Source organism: Taudactylus pleione, unplaced genomic scaffold (genome assembly GCF_031769625.1).
Source record: "Taudactylus pleione unplaced genomic scaffold, aTauple2 ptg002606l, whole genome shotgun sequence".
NCBI lineage: Eukaryota > Metazoa > Chordata > Amphibia > Anura > Myobatrachidae > Taudactylus > Taudactylus pleione.
In genome coordinates, this window is record NW_028286984.1 from 70,293 (window position 1) to 84,805 (window position 14,513).

The 14,513-nt window shown below is 52.0% G+C and overlaps 1 protein-coding gene across 2 annotated transcripts in view; it reads right to left on the minus strand.

Annotated features, from left to right (window-relative positions):
* Positions 1 to 10,000: 10,000 nt before the first annotated feature.
* The window catches only part of UTP6 (UTP6 small subunit processome component), a 127,382-nt gene continuing 122,869 nt past the window's right edge, over positions 10,001 to 14,513 (minus strand). For both annotated transcript variants that reach the window (XM_088466176.1, XM_088466177.1), the window contains exon 19: positions 10,001 to 10,215. In XM_088466176.1, the coding sequence (XP_088322302.1) occupies positions 10,058 to 10,215 (158 nt within the window). In that variant the 3' untranslated portion in view covers positions 10,001 to 10,057. The remainder of the gene's footprint in view (positions 10,216 to 14,513) is intronic.

A 14,513-nucleotide genomic window follows, 5' to 3' on the forward strand; every position in this document is an offset into this window, starting at 1 on the left:
CTCAGAAACCCTCCTGGCTGAGGCCAAGGCCAACAAAAGCCCCGTCTTCCAGGTAAGGTACTAAAAATCCAGACTCCAAAAGGTTCAAAGACCTATGACTGGAGAAAAGAGAGCACCAGGTTGAGATCCCAGGAAGCGGTCGGGGGTAGAAAAAGGAGGTTGAAGACTGAGAACCCCCATACATAGACAGGAAGAAAGGCCGACTTACGGTGAAAAAAAAAAGGATGGGGCATAGACCTGTACCTTCAGCGATCCCAAGTGAAGGCCCGCAGCCAATCCTGATTGGAGAAAAAGCAAAAGGGTGCCCAGGCGAAAAGACGAGGTAAGAAAACACCTCCTTTCTCACCAAGCCACATACGATTTCCAAATTAGATGATAGTGGGCTGAAGTCACCAGTTTCCTAGCCCGAAGCATGGTAGGAATAACAGACTGAAACCGCGCTGTTAAGACGTAAAGGTATCCCTCAAACAGCCACGCCATCAAACGCAGCCGCCAAAAGTCAGAGTAGCGGAACGGACCCTGCTGAAGGCGGTCCGGACGCAGCAGCAGAGTCCAAGGATAGTCTGCGAGAAGTACAAAGCCCTGTGAGGCCAGTTCGGAGCCACCAGAATGACGGTAACCCTCTTTTTCTCTTGATGCACTTGAGCACTCGAGGGAGAAGGGAAAACGCTGGAAGCAGATAAGCAAACTGGAACTGCCACTCAGCTGTCAGTGCATCTACTGCCACCGCTGCTGGATCCCGGGTGCGGGAGCAGCAACGAAGAAGCTGATGGTTGTGTCTGGACGCCATGGGATCTATTTAGGGTGTGCCCCAACATTGAATCAGCTGCTGGAATACCTGAGGAAGAGCCCATTCCCTCGGTTGGAGATCCTGGTGGCTTAGTTAATCCGCTTCCCAGTTGTCTACCCCTGGGATGAATACCGCCAACAGCACTGCAGCGTCTTTTTCCACCCAACAGATTATGCGAGAGGCTTCCCGCATGTCACCACAGCTTCTGGTTTCTCCGTCGATTGATGTAGGCCACAGCGATTGCACTTTCTGACTGGATTCGGATGGCCAGCCCCCGCAGCAGAGGAAAGGACTCCCGCAGGGCATTGTAAACCGCCCTGAGTTCCAGAACATTTATTGGAAAAAGTGCCTCCTGACATGACCAATGGCCCTGGTGATTATGCTCCAGAACTACACCCGCCAGCCCCAGATACTGGCATCTGTCTTTAGAAGGACCCAGGCCCTGATTCTAAAACGCTGACCAGACAAAAGATGGCTGGGTTGCAACTACCAAAGGAAGGAAATGTGAGTCTCGGGAGAAAGACTGACTAGGCGGTGCATGAGAATGTGAGACCCCGACCACTGGGACAAGAGATTCAGTTAAAAAGGTCTGAGAGTGAAAACATACTAAAGGGAGGTATCCACTTAGCGATTTAACCAAGCAATTGCATGATAACTACGTAGTTATCGTGCAATCGCTTGCAAATCGTGCATGCATCGGGCATGTTTTGGTCGGAAGCGACCAGTGATGCGCGTGCCCGCTGGTCGCTTCCGACGTCGCCCGTACATGCTGGTCAACCTAACGATCTCATCAGGTTCAGCATGTGCGGGGATGAGGGATATGCCTGGCCTGAATGAGTGGACGTTCAGTCTAGGCACATCACTAGACATACAAACAACAGCACAATTGCAATGTCGTAACCGTGCTCTCGTTTGTATATCTATAAGTGGATACCCGCCTTTATAGTGAGAATCCTTAATCGCGAACCTGAGAAATGCCTGATGTGCTTCCCAGATAGATATCAAGGATGCATACATACACATTCCTCAGGACACCAGAAAACAAGAGATAGGGTTAGAACTTACCTTTGTTATCTCTGTTTCTACGAAGTCCATAGGGTCCACAGGGTCGACCTTGGGGTTATAGCTGGAACAGGATCCATGGGCACCACACAGTTAAGCTTTTAGCTCCCAGGATGCACTTGGGTCCTCTATACCCTGCCCCAGAGCCACAGGCACCTCAGTTGGTAAGCAGCCTAGGCCGGAGGAGAATATGGAACAGAGAGAAGGAAGACTGGAACACACAAGAAACCATACTCACAGCAATAGGAGACGGAAAACCGGTGACCAGCCACACAGCCCATTTGAAGCCAGGTGCGTCAGGGCGGGCGCCCTGTGGACCCTATGGACTTCGTAGAAACAGAGATAACAAAGGTAAGTTCTTACCATATCTCTTGTTTTCTACTTCAGGGTCCATAGGGGGTCCACAGGGTTGACCTTGGGGATGTCCCAAAGCAGTTCAACTAAGGGCGGGGACGCTCCTGTGCTGAAAGGAGTACCCGGCGCCCAAAGGATGCATCCTGAGAGGCGAAGGTGTCAAACGCATAGAACCTCAAAAACGTTTGAATTGAAGACCAAGTGGCCGCCCTACACAGCTGAACAGCAGAAGCGCCACGTCTAGCAGCCCAAGAGGGACCCACAGAACGAGTGGAATGAGCCTTAACAGAGGCTGGCACAGGTAAGCCCTCCTGTGCATAAGCCTCACAAATAACGGAACGAAGCCAACGGGCTAACGTTTGTTTGTTGGCAGGCCAACCCCTCTTGTGAAAACCAAAGAGGATAAACAAGGAATCAGACTTCCTAACCGAAGCCGTCCGGTCTACATAAATTCTAAGCGCCCGGACCACATCTAAGGAAGTCTCACCAGCTGAAAGATCAGGGGACTGAAAAGCTGGCACAACAAGTTCCTGATTAATATGGAACTTCGAGACCACTTTGGGCAAAAACTCAGGACGAGTGCGGAGCACCGCTCTGTCCTGGTGAAAAATCAGGAAAGGAGGGCGACAGGAAAGCGCCCCCAATTCAGACACCCTCCTGGCCGAAGCAATTGCCAGGAGAAAAACCGTCTTAAATGTCAGCCACTTGAGCTCCACCGCCTCAAGAGGCTCAAACGGAGGACCCTGCAGGACCCGTAGCACCACCGCCAAGTCCCAAGGAGCCACAGGAGGCACAAAGGGAGGCTGGATCCTGAGAACACCTTGGAAAAAGGTGTGAACGTCTGGTAGTATTGCAATCCGCCGTTGAAACCACACGGACAAGGCGGACACATGAACCTTCAGAGATGCAAGGCGTAAGCCGAGATCCAATCCTGACTGAAGAAATTCCAAGACCCTAGAAACTCGGAACACCTGAGGATCATAAAGTCTGGACTCACACCACTGAAAGTAAGTGTGCCACACTCTGTGATAAATCCGTGCTGAAGCAGGCTTGCGTGCCCTGAGCATCGTACCAATAACCGAACTGGAGAAGCCCCTAGACCTCAAGACGGCTGTCTCAAGAGCCACGCCGTCAAAGACAGCCGACCCAGATCCGGGTAAAGGCAGGGCCCCTGAGACAACAGGTCCCGACGTTGAGGAAGAAGGTACGGAGCGTCGATGGAGAGGCTCCTGAGATCAGAGTACCAAGGACGTCTGGGCCACGCCGGAGATACCAGCACGAGCATGCCGCCGTCCTGCTTGAATTTCCGCAGAACCCGAGGAAGCAGGGATATCGGAGGAAACAGATACGCCAGGTGAAACGTCCATGTCACCGACAGCGCGTCCACCAGACTTGCACCTGCGTCTCTTGTCCTTGACCCATAAACGGGCAACTTGTGATTGTGACGGGAGGCCATCAAGTCCAGCTCCGGCAGTCCCCACCTGTCCACGAGTAGCTGAAACACCTCTGGGTGAAGCGACCATTCCCCGGGATGCACGTCGTGACGGCTGAGGAAGTCCGCCTCCCAATTGAGGACTCCGGGGATGAAGACCGCCGAGATCGCTGGAATGTGACCCTCCGCCCAAGACAGGATACGAGACACCTCCGACATCGCTGCCTGACTGCGAGTTCCGCCTTGGTGATTGATATACGCCACCGTGGTGGCGTTGTCGGACTGCACCTGTACCGCCCTTCCGTGAAGAGCGGGGCCGGACGACTGCAGGGCCCTGTATACTGCCCGCAGTTCCAGGATGTTGATGGGGAGAAGTGCTTCTTCCGCTGACCAACGACCCTGAAGCGACAAAGAGCCGGTCACTGCCCCCCAACCCCGGAGACTGGCATCCGTCGTGAGCAGGACCCAGTCCGGGATCCAAAATGGGCGCCCCTCGACCAGATGAGCTGTATGAACCAACCAAGCCAAAGATAGCCGAACGTCCGGAGACAACACCAGCACCTGAGAGCGGATCCGGTGAGGTAACCCGTTCCATTCTGATAGAATCAGCCCCTGCAGGGGCCGGGAATGAAACTGGGCAAATTCCACCATGTCGAATGTCGACACCATGGACCCCAGAACTCTCATAGCAGAATGGACCGACAGGCGGCAACGGCTCAGGCAACTGCGTATCCGCAGCTGTAGTGAGGCGACCTTCTCCGGAGTCAGGAAGATCCTTTGCTGACGCGAATCCAGCAGGGCTCCCAAATGAACCATCCGCTGTGATGGAATCAGAGAGGACTTTTTCCAATTTATCAACCACCCGTGTGCTTGCAGGCAAGCGATCGTCAGGTGGAGATGTTGAAGCAGTACCTCCGGGGAGCTCGCCAGCAACAGGAGGTCGTCCAGGTACGGCAGCAGCCGTACATTCTGGTTCCGAAGATGTGCGGCCATGACCGCCATAATCTTCGTGAACACCCTCGGTGCCGTGGAGAGACCAAAGGGTAGCGCCCGGAACTGATAGTGGTGTTGAAGGATAGCGAACCTCAGATACCGCTGGTGTGAAGATGCTATCGGAACATGGAGGTAGGCGTCCTGGATGTCCAGGGACACCATGTAATCCCCCGGTTCCATCGCCAGAATGATGGAACGTAACGTTTCCATCCTGAACTTGGGAACTCTGAGGAATTTGTTCAGAGACTTCAAGTTGAGGATAGGGCGATGAGAACCATTGGGTTTCTGCACCAGAAACAGAGACGAATAATACCCCGTCCCTCGTTGTGATAGAGGAACGGGAACAATGACCCCTGCTTTCAGCAAGGACTCTATAGCCTCCTGAACCTGTAACGCCTTGGTCTTGTTCTGAGAAGGACTTGTGCAGAAAAACTGGTGGGGTGGTCTGTGCCGAAAAGACAGGGCGTACCCCTGGGAGACCACTTCTCGAACCCAGGCATCCGTGGTGGTATCGTGCCAGCACTGGGCAAATAGAAGAAGTCGGCCTCCCACTCTGAGGTCCCCCAGAGGGAGGCCCGTCCCATCAGGCCGCAGGTTTATCTTCCTGCTTGGAAGAAGGGCGCCGAGCACTCCAGGCTTGCTTCTTGGGTTTAGAGGCCGTCTTACTCGCAGACTGTCTCGGGAAGGACTGACCTTTCGCCTTACCCTGAACCCGAAAGGAACGAAAAGCCGAACTCCGAACCTTAGCAGGCAGTGCCGCCGAAGGGAGGAAGGCCGACTTGGATTTAGCCAGGGTGTCCACTATTTTGTCCAAGTCCGGACCAAATAGTAATTCCCCATTGAAAGGTAAGGCCTCCAGACCTTTCTTTGAATCAGAGTCCGCTCTCCAGGACCGAAACCATAAGGATCGGCGGGCAGACACCGCTGCAGCCGATACCCGCGAGGTCAGCAGACTAGCATCTAAAGAAGCTTCTCCAATGTAAGAAGCGGCGTCCCTCATTTGTCCCAACAACGCCCGCTGGACATCCGGAGCGTCGTCCGGGAAGGTATCTTCCAATGCATTGGCCCACCCCTCAATGGCCTTGGCCACCCAGGAAATGGCCATGGACGGTCGGGCCACCGCCCCGGAGAGGGAGTAAATAGACTTTAAGCAAGTCTCAACTTCCGAGTCAGTGTCATCAGGGACCTCCCCATCATCTGAGGAACCCTCTGAGTCCGATACCTGAGCAGCCCGTGTCATGAGTGGGCGTTTAGAAATCCTAGAAGGCATGTCAGTCTGCAACATTGACTGAAAAGCCGAGGAAGCGGCCGCCAAATTTTGCACGGAGTTGGAGAGCACATCCACCCATGGTGGAGGCGTCGCCATAGGGGCCTGAAAAGGTACCACAGGCTGCTGCGGCACAGGGGAAGCCTGTATATACATAGGCAACCCCGCATAGGGACCAACTGATTGAGACCCAGGAGGACTCCGCAATAACTGCGGGACACCCGGGGAATGGGGGATGGTCGGCTGGGGCACCGCCCTAGTAGGGAGAGCAGTCGGGACCGACAGACGGTCCGCAATAGACACCAGCACTTGAGAAAACATCGCCCACGGTGGTTCCTGCGCCAGAGAAGGTCTGGATGGGCCAGGAGCCACCTGGCATCGACTACACAGGCCATCCTGTGACAAATCCTCCCTATCTACTCCTGCAGAACAGCGTCCGCAGGAGGCCAACACTGGAGCCACTGAGCGCTCAACCTCCTCGTCTGACATGACAGAATATATTATATATCTGGCACCAGGGTAGAAGTAAAACGCACTCACCGGTGTGCTGAACAACAGCCCACAATATGGCACTGAGTAGCACACAACTGTATGTGACGGACCTCACAAATACGTGATCTATATAAGTGAGGTCAGTAGAAACGCCCCTCCCCCACACACCTGCAGGGCTTGTAGGAGAAGTAAAGGGATAGGTATAAGCTGACAGTAAGCGGAAAATAAGCACAGACAGGCAGCACTAGCAAAAGTCACATACCATGCAGGAAGATATACTCACTGCACCTTTCCACTACAATCAACCTGCCCAGATTCAGTGTCTGGGAGGGCTATAGTGCTGTGTACGCTGTCCTTAATCAGGGGAGAGGTACACAGGGGGACCGGTCCGCGTGCTCCCTGAGATCTGCGCTGCCACTGGGAAAATGGCCGCTGGAGACCTCAGAGGAGGAGTGGCCGTGTAACTGCAGCTCAGCGACGCCAGACTGCGTGCTGAAAGGCGCGCTGAGCTGAGGAGCCGCTAAACAGGGAAGGCTTCCTCCCCTGGCTGGCCATAACCCCAGGGATGCTGGCTTCCCGCTTGCCCCTTTATCCCTGGTGGTCTAGTGGTCCCACGGGTTATGGGGGGGCCCGCCGCCACTGCCAGCAGCCTCCGGTCTGTCCCCAGGACCGGAGGCTAAAGGACTGCATTTAAGGCATTTCCGCGCGCCGCCGCTAGCCAGCGACGCGCGGCTTACCTGAATCCCCGGCGACTCCGGCAGCAGTCCTGGGAGGTAGACAGAGTCCGGCTAGTACGGACTCTGCCCTCCCGCCGCGATCCCCAGATCAGTACTGGCGTCGCGGCGCCAGTCGGGGATCAGAGCGGCAGCATGGGCGTCTGTACAGACAGCCCTTCGCTGCCGTCTGTAGTAAAAATAGATTAAAACTAAATAAAATTTAACTTAAAATAAAAAGCTTCTGGGGGCTGCTCCTGCAGCCCCCCTGCGCGGTGACCGACTCCGGCCGGGCACCAGCTTACACTGAGGTGCCTGTGGCTCGGGGGCGGGGTATAGAGGAGGACCCAAGTGCATCCTGGGAGCTAAAAGCTTAACTGTGTGGTGCCCATGGATCCTGTTCCAGCTATAACCCCAAGGTCGACCCTGTGGACCCCCTATGGACTCTGAAGTAGAAATTCCTGGTTCCAAACTGTGATTCCATCTTGAATCTGTAATACACTAAGTGAAGATACAACGACTTCAGGTTTAGAATTGGTCTGACAGTGTCCTCTGGCTTTGGAACCACAAAAAGATTCAAATAGAATCCCTCTTTGCGTTGGTGAAGAGGGAACGGCGCCAGAACCTCTGCCTCCAGGAGCTTGGCGATAGTCTGCTGTAAAACCTTCCTCTTCATGGCTGAGGAAGGGAGGTTGGTCGTGAAGAAACGAAGGAGGATGAAATGCAAAATCTATCCGGTAGCCCTAAAAGAGACCAGATTTCAAACCCAGGTGTCAGTGCAGGTCTGTAACCAAACGTCCCTGAAACAAGAAAGACTAGCTTCCACCATGGGGGCCCCCACTTGGGCCGGCAGCCCGTCAATCCACCAGTTTGTCCACTGGTTTAGTGTCTTGACAGCGAGAGGGAGGGGTAGTACCCCCACTACCTCTTTCTCTAGCAGCAGCGGAAGAGCCTCTTGCACGACCTCTAAATCTAGTGGGCACTCGAATGGAACGAAAGGTAATTCCTGAATAAGACCTCCGTAGCATTGTTGCTGAAGAGGAAGTCGGCAGAAAAGTGGACTTGCCCCCTGTGGCTTGAGAGATCCACTGGACCGAAAAGTATATCCCCGGAGAACGGTAACTGCTTCACCAACTTCTCTGACTCAGCGTCAGCCTGCCAGGAACGGAGCTAAAGATCTTGGTGTGTAGCAACCGCAGAAATCCGGGAGCCAAGCAAATATCACTAGAAGCCTCCCCCAGGTATATGGCTGACTCTGATGTGCTCCACTAGGGTGAGGAGTTCTGACCTTGGTGCCCCAGAACGCAAACCCCTGGCTAACTCTCTGGTCAGCAAGACTACGGAATGGTGGGCCAGAGAGCCTACTAAGGCAGGATGGAGAAGTATCCCTGCCACAGTATAAATGAGTCTAAGAGTAGTTTCCAACTTACGGTCAGAGGCTTCCTTCAGGAAAATTTCCCCCGGAACCAAAAGTATAGTTTTCCTAGACAGCCGGGAAACCGACTAATCCACTGGCCGAGATTCCCATCGAGCCCTATTTTATGCAGGAAGAGGGTAGGAGGAGAGGAGGCGCTTAGAAATCTGGAACTTCTTGTCCGGATGTTTCCAGGCCACCGCTAGTTGGTCATCGAGCTCCTGCTAAATGGGAAAAGTAATAGAAGGGACGTCTGAGTTGGACTCCTCGTCCGTTACTTTAAGCACCTGACGTACCACAAGAATGAGTGCCTCCAACTCCAGAGGATCCTCTTCGGGGAGCAGCTCCCCATCTGAGTCCAGGAGAAACTCTCCTTCCTCTACAGGAGAAGCCCAGTCCTCTTCTGACTGCAAAATCGCCGGCACAGCGCTCTTCTTAGGCGGCGGCTATGGTAGCACCCCCTGAACCTGTGAGGAGGAGCCCACCTGAACTAAACCATCTATAGACCAGGCTAAAGCCTGAGACCAGGCCGGTTCCGTCTGCCGGGCCGCTTTGAGCCCCGAACTGGAACCCTGCATCCTGGAAGCTTCCCTCTTTCTGCGCGATTATAATTCTGCAGAGAGATATAACATAACACCAGTTAGCGTGGAATTCCAAGGAGGAGAGGGGTCCTGGACTGGGGCAGCCCCTGTAGGAGCAGGGTCACCGGCGTCAGAAGAATCACATAGCAGAACTTCCTCAGAGTGAGTGTGGATGACCTAGAGTTGCTTCTGCTCCTTTGCCGGTCATACTTCAAGCACACGAGAGACATTGATAACAGCAGAACTTTCACCCACACAGGCTAATCAGTGATAGTGAGGGGAAATAGAGATAAGCAGCAGCTATAGAGAGGGAGGAGTATCACACAAACTCCCCCTCCCCCCAAAAAATAATGGCTCCCCAAATCAACTAGCCCCCCAATATTGGAAGGGGATTGCTTTACTTGCACCTTATCGTTTCCATCCTTTGGGAACACTTCAAAGCGGACTGCGTCTCCGCCGACTGGAGGACTAAGAGGATTTTTGTACTTACATTAGTCCCTCTTCTGTGAGTGTGTGGGGGAACACTGGGCACCCGCCCTTTACTCTATGTTACGTTTAGTGCTACACGAGACTGTTCCTTCCCTCTTCATTCTCTTTATAATCTGGGATTGGGGGAGGGGGGATTGGTTGGAGTACTTCATCTTTACAATACCACAATCTTTCCAAGTGTGCCCCAATGGGAAGAAAGAGATAACATAAATCTTAGTGCTCTTATATTATCCAGCTCAGGCCTGCCAGCGACCATGCATTGCTGGGACCACAGAACATCAGGGACAGACGGATCATTATAAGGAACATTAGTACTGCCAGCGACCATGCATTGCTGGGACCACAGAACATCAGGGACAGACGGATCATTATAAGGAACATTAGTACTGAATCCTCAGAGCATCAACAACGACTGGAAATAAAACATTTATTTATCGAGACATCTGTACATAAACACAGCAGGATACACACTATAGGTGCCCAGTTTGCAGCAATGTATATTTGTTCACAAAATGTTCCACATCCTCTCCCTGCAGCATTTTCATGGCTCTCCAGTGGATGGCGCTACAGTTCTCCGGCTTTCCTTCTGGATGGCTGAGCTCTTCCTTGATATAACACAGCCAGAGATCTAGGGATTGTAAGACAACGATCAGTTCCTATCCGCAAAACATATAATAAATAGGTATCATGCTCGGCACTGATATACACAATGCTTACAGCAGGGGGGGCGAGTTATTCCTTATATTACCCACATTTATCAGGCAGGAGATGTTTTTCCCACTCATCCTATTGGGCATACTGGAGGCACTGGGGAATAGAGCGGATCCTGGAGTGTAGTCAGTGCAGAAGCTCTTCCCCTCTATATCCCACACCTGTAGGAGGCGACGTTTATGGCACATGCCCTCCCACTGCAGAGTGTTTGTAGCACTGGGCAGCGTAAAATTTTACCCTATAAGTTACCACAGACCCCTGCAACAGAATGAACTGGAGCACTGCGCAAGGCATGGCGCCAAAGTGCCGACATGCAGTGACTGTACACCAGCAGCGCGTGCGCCAGACGAGTCTTGCGTGGGACATGCTGCCGTTGTCGCTCCAATGCCGGCACCCCTACCGGATGAGACATCGGACTGGGTACACATCGTTAAGTGTCTACCTAGCTTTACTCTGGCCCAGAAAAAGGGAGGGAATGGGGAAAAGTAACCCTTCTCTGTTTCGCACCTAAGGTGGCATGAGGGTCAGAACCTTGGAGGACAGCTCTCCATTCTACAAGGAGGTCAGCAGATGTTCTACGCTGGCCTCCAAGAAACCTACAAAACATGCCATGAAGTCCACCCAGGATCTCCAGTGGTGCAAACCAGTCACCTCTTCTAGGTCCAATGGTTTTACTCCACCATATTCATAAATCTCCACTTCCAGATGGTCTTTCATGACAGAACTACCTGGGGACTAGGGGGAAAGGTTTCAAACCTTAGCGAGAGGAAGTGGAGAAGTTGAACATAGCAACATAATCAGCGTTTGTTATTTCATAGATTGCTAAATAAATGACAGCAGCCGATTATGTTGGTATGGGCAACTTTTCCACCTTATCTCTTAACGGTTTGATCCATTTTCCCCTGCGTGAGTGAGGAGTCATCCGGTGCTTAGTCTCCTCAGAGGTAGTCTTTCTAGTTCTGGATGAACTGAGGATGTTTCATTTTACTCAACTGGTTCCTGCACCAAAAAGATATTAGTCTTTTTTTTTGACACATTCTGAGCTTGAAGTCCTTAAGCAACCAAACTTTGGGTGTTTACGATGGAATCTACGGTCTTTGATATACAGTATGGAAAAAGACTATGGGACGGGCATGAACACCTTCACAGGTTTGTGAACTAGAACCAGTTTTCTGCTACTACTGATCAATCTGGCAACAGCACCAGGAACATTGATAAATATCATGGTATGTTAAAGCTGCTCCTCTTAACGTCAAGGGGGGGGGGGGGTCACAATCATTGCCTATTTGGACAATCTTCTGTTCAAAGTAAGTTCTCAAACTCTGTTTCCTGACATGAGCTTGAAGCAGACACTGAAGTCATACAGGGATACTCTCAATTACAAGAAGTCCAATTGTTCCTTCCCAGCGTCAAGTCTTCTTGGGGTAACTTTGTTACACCCAACAGCAGGACAAGAATCTCTCATCACCGGGATTTGTAGCCGTGTTCACTTCTGTATGAGGTGGTACAGGGGAGCTCATCTTCAGGTCCAACTAATTTTATAGTAGAACAAACACCACCACAGTGACCAGACGCCTTTCGTCTAGGTTGGCCTTGGTCACGGGTTAGCGCTTTTGAACTCCCACTCACAGTCAGTGACCGCCTGTCACTGACTTCACACACTGCACCGTGGACTTGTACTGAAGCTGCCACCACCAAGCTCCTTTCAGCGGCGCTTGGAACCACTTTTTACGTACAATCAGGGTCCTACCTCGGCACCTGGAACCACTTCTGCGTATGCGTTTGACTAGCTGCGGCCACACCCCCTGATTAGTGTCGGCTGATTCCTCCTGATCCCCCGCAATGGACCAGGTCTGTACGGTAAGCTTGGCAGAGGGCTTGAACTTGGAGACGCTGAGCTCTTACCCAGAACAGCCGGAGAACGGAATAGTGTTTGCCTCAATCCTGCGACCAACAGAATTGCGCCAGACTGTGTTTTATTGCTTAAAGTCTTAAAGAAGACTCAACCTTCCGAATGAAGGGGAATAATTAGCATACAGGATTCTTATCAAGTCAGCAGTTCTTCTCCACAAAGAATTTTCAAAGATGTACAACATTACAAGGCACGAAGCCTTCTTTATGCCACTCCAATACACATTTCCACAGGGGGTAAGCCCACCCTGTGATTTCCAACCAATCACCCTAAGTGCATGACCTGTGCATGTGCTGGCCACATGCACGTTCAACATTGTCCCCTATGGACAGTGGGGGAGTGGTCACTCCTTGGTGTCCGAGCCTGCCCACAGATCTCAGTACACCCACGGGTCCGACTCGTCTGGAAGGCACAAAGCTTGTGCATTGCCATGGCAGTTCAGACTCAATTATTTTCCCTATATTTTTCCAAGTTTTATTGAGCATGCAGACCTGAGGGGTTATCCAGTGTTCTGGTGGCACCGGTAGACAGCTGTTCCATGCCCGTGGGGATACTGGGCCGTTGCTTTTCAGTCGTGGTGGACCTTTTTAGTCCACCAATTCTGCGGAGTCTTGTCCAGCTTGTTTGCAGAGGCTGGATGATGTGGCCATGTGCTTAGAGGTTGCTGAGCTCTCTAGGTCGGTGACTCTCTGCTGAGTCTTGTCCAGCTTGTTTGCAGAGGCTGGATGATGTGGCCATGTGCTTAGAGGTTGCTGAGCTCTCTAGGTCAGTCACAGGCCATAATTAGGGACAGGGAAACGAGTCACAAGCCATGTGTGTGACTTGTTCTGATTCGGTCATCGGTTAGAGTGAATGCAGATACGTTCACATTTTGTATTTATTCTGGTCCCGTCTAAAGTCCTTCTTAGGAGGCATATTCTTACCCCTTTTTTGGCATTTTGGATTCTGCCATTATTGTAATTTGCCTCGCAAGCTTTAAGTTCTACCTTAGGCTAGTATATCTAATCCTATACAGGTAGTTGCTCTTGGCAGGCTTTCCTTGTAGGTCACCATGTCTGGCTGTACCAGAGACCCAGGTTGTCCCTTGTCCAGGTTTTTGCCCCAGTACGATTGGTTTTAGGTGGCCTGAAATCTGTACAGGAGCTGGCTCTCGTTGTGATGTGGTAATATTCCCTTCCTCCTCGACGTGCGCTGTGGATCTTGTATGTCATGGATCAGCTCTTTTATGCAAACTTGATTGTCCTCATACATTCAGGTGCACGCACCATAGAATGATTTGTAATTTAGCTGCAGGTGGACTTTTTTTTTGAGTTGAGACCGCTTTCACACAAGCATGAGTCTCGGTGTGGGCTCCTACGCCTGTTCTGTTTGCTATCCTACACGGTGAGGATGGCCCCTGCTTTTTCGAGCTTTGCTGATGTTGTATCTTGAGACTCCTGGGTGACAGTCATGTCTGAACATACACGTGGCCCTAGGGGCAGTTGTGGAACGTCCCCAAGGCATCTCTGGTGTCCCACAGATAGGAGGACTGAGAGAAGAGGACGTCTGGTACTTACTGTTCTATCCATTATCTGAATCCATCTGAGGGACAGTGTGTTCCCAGCCCTCTCTCACTGATTCTCACTATTGGTTGGAGTGTGTGTTATTCTCATTGAGTGTTTTATTCAGGTTTCTTCTTTCAGCTGGATTAGATATGGTGGAGGAGTGCAGAGGGAGGGGATACATCAGCAGAGAAGCTTAGTGTGCAGAGGGAGGGGATACATCAGCAGAGAAGCTTAGTGTGCAGAGGGAGGGGATACATCAGCAGAGGGAGGGGTGCAGAGGGAGGGGATACATCAGCAGAGAAGCTTAGTGTGCAGAGGGAGGGGATACACCAGCAGAGAAGCTTAGTGTGCAGAGGGAGGGGATACATCAGCAGAGAAGCTTAGTGTGCAGAGGGAGGGGATACATCAGCAGAGAAGCTTAGTGTGCAGAGGGAGGGGATACATCAGCAGAGAAGCTTAGTGTGCAGAGGGAGGGGATACATCAGCAGAGAAGCTTAGTGTGCAGAGGGAGGGGATACATCAGCAGAGAAGCTTAGTGTGCAGAGGGAGGGGATACATCAGCAGAGAAGCTTAGTGTGCAGAGGGAGGGGATACATCAGCAGAGAAGCTTAGTGTGCAGAGGGAGGGGATACATCAGCAGAGAAGCTTAGTGTGCAGAGGGAGGGGATACATCAGCAGAGAAGCTTAGTGTGCAGAGGGAGGGGATACATCAGCAGAGAAGCTTAGTGTGCAGAGGTGCCTACTCCAGAATAGTGGCTT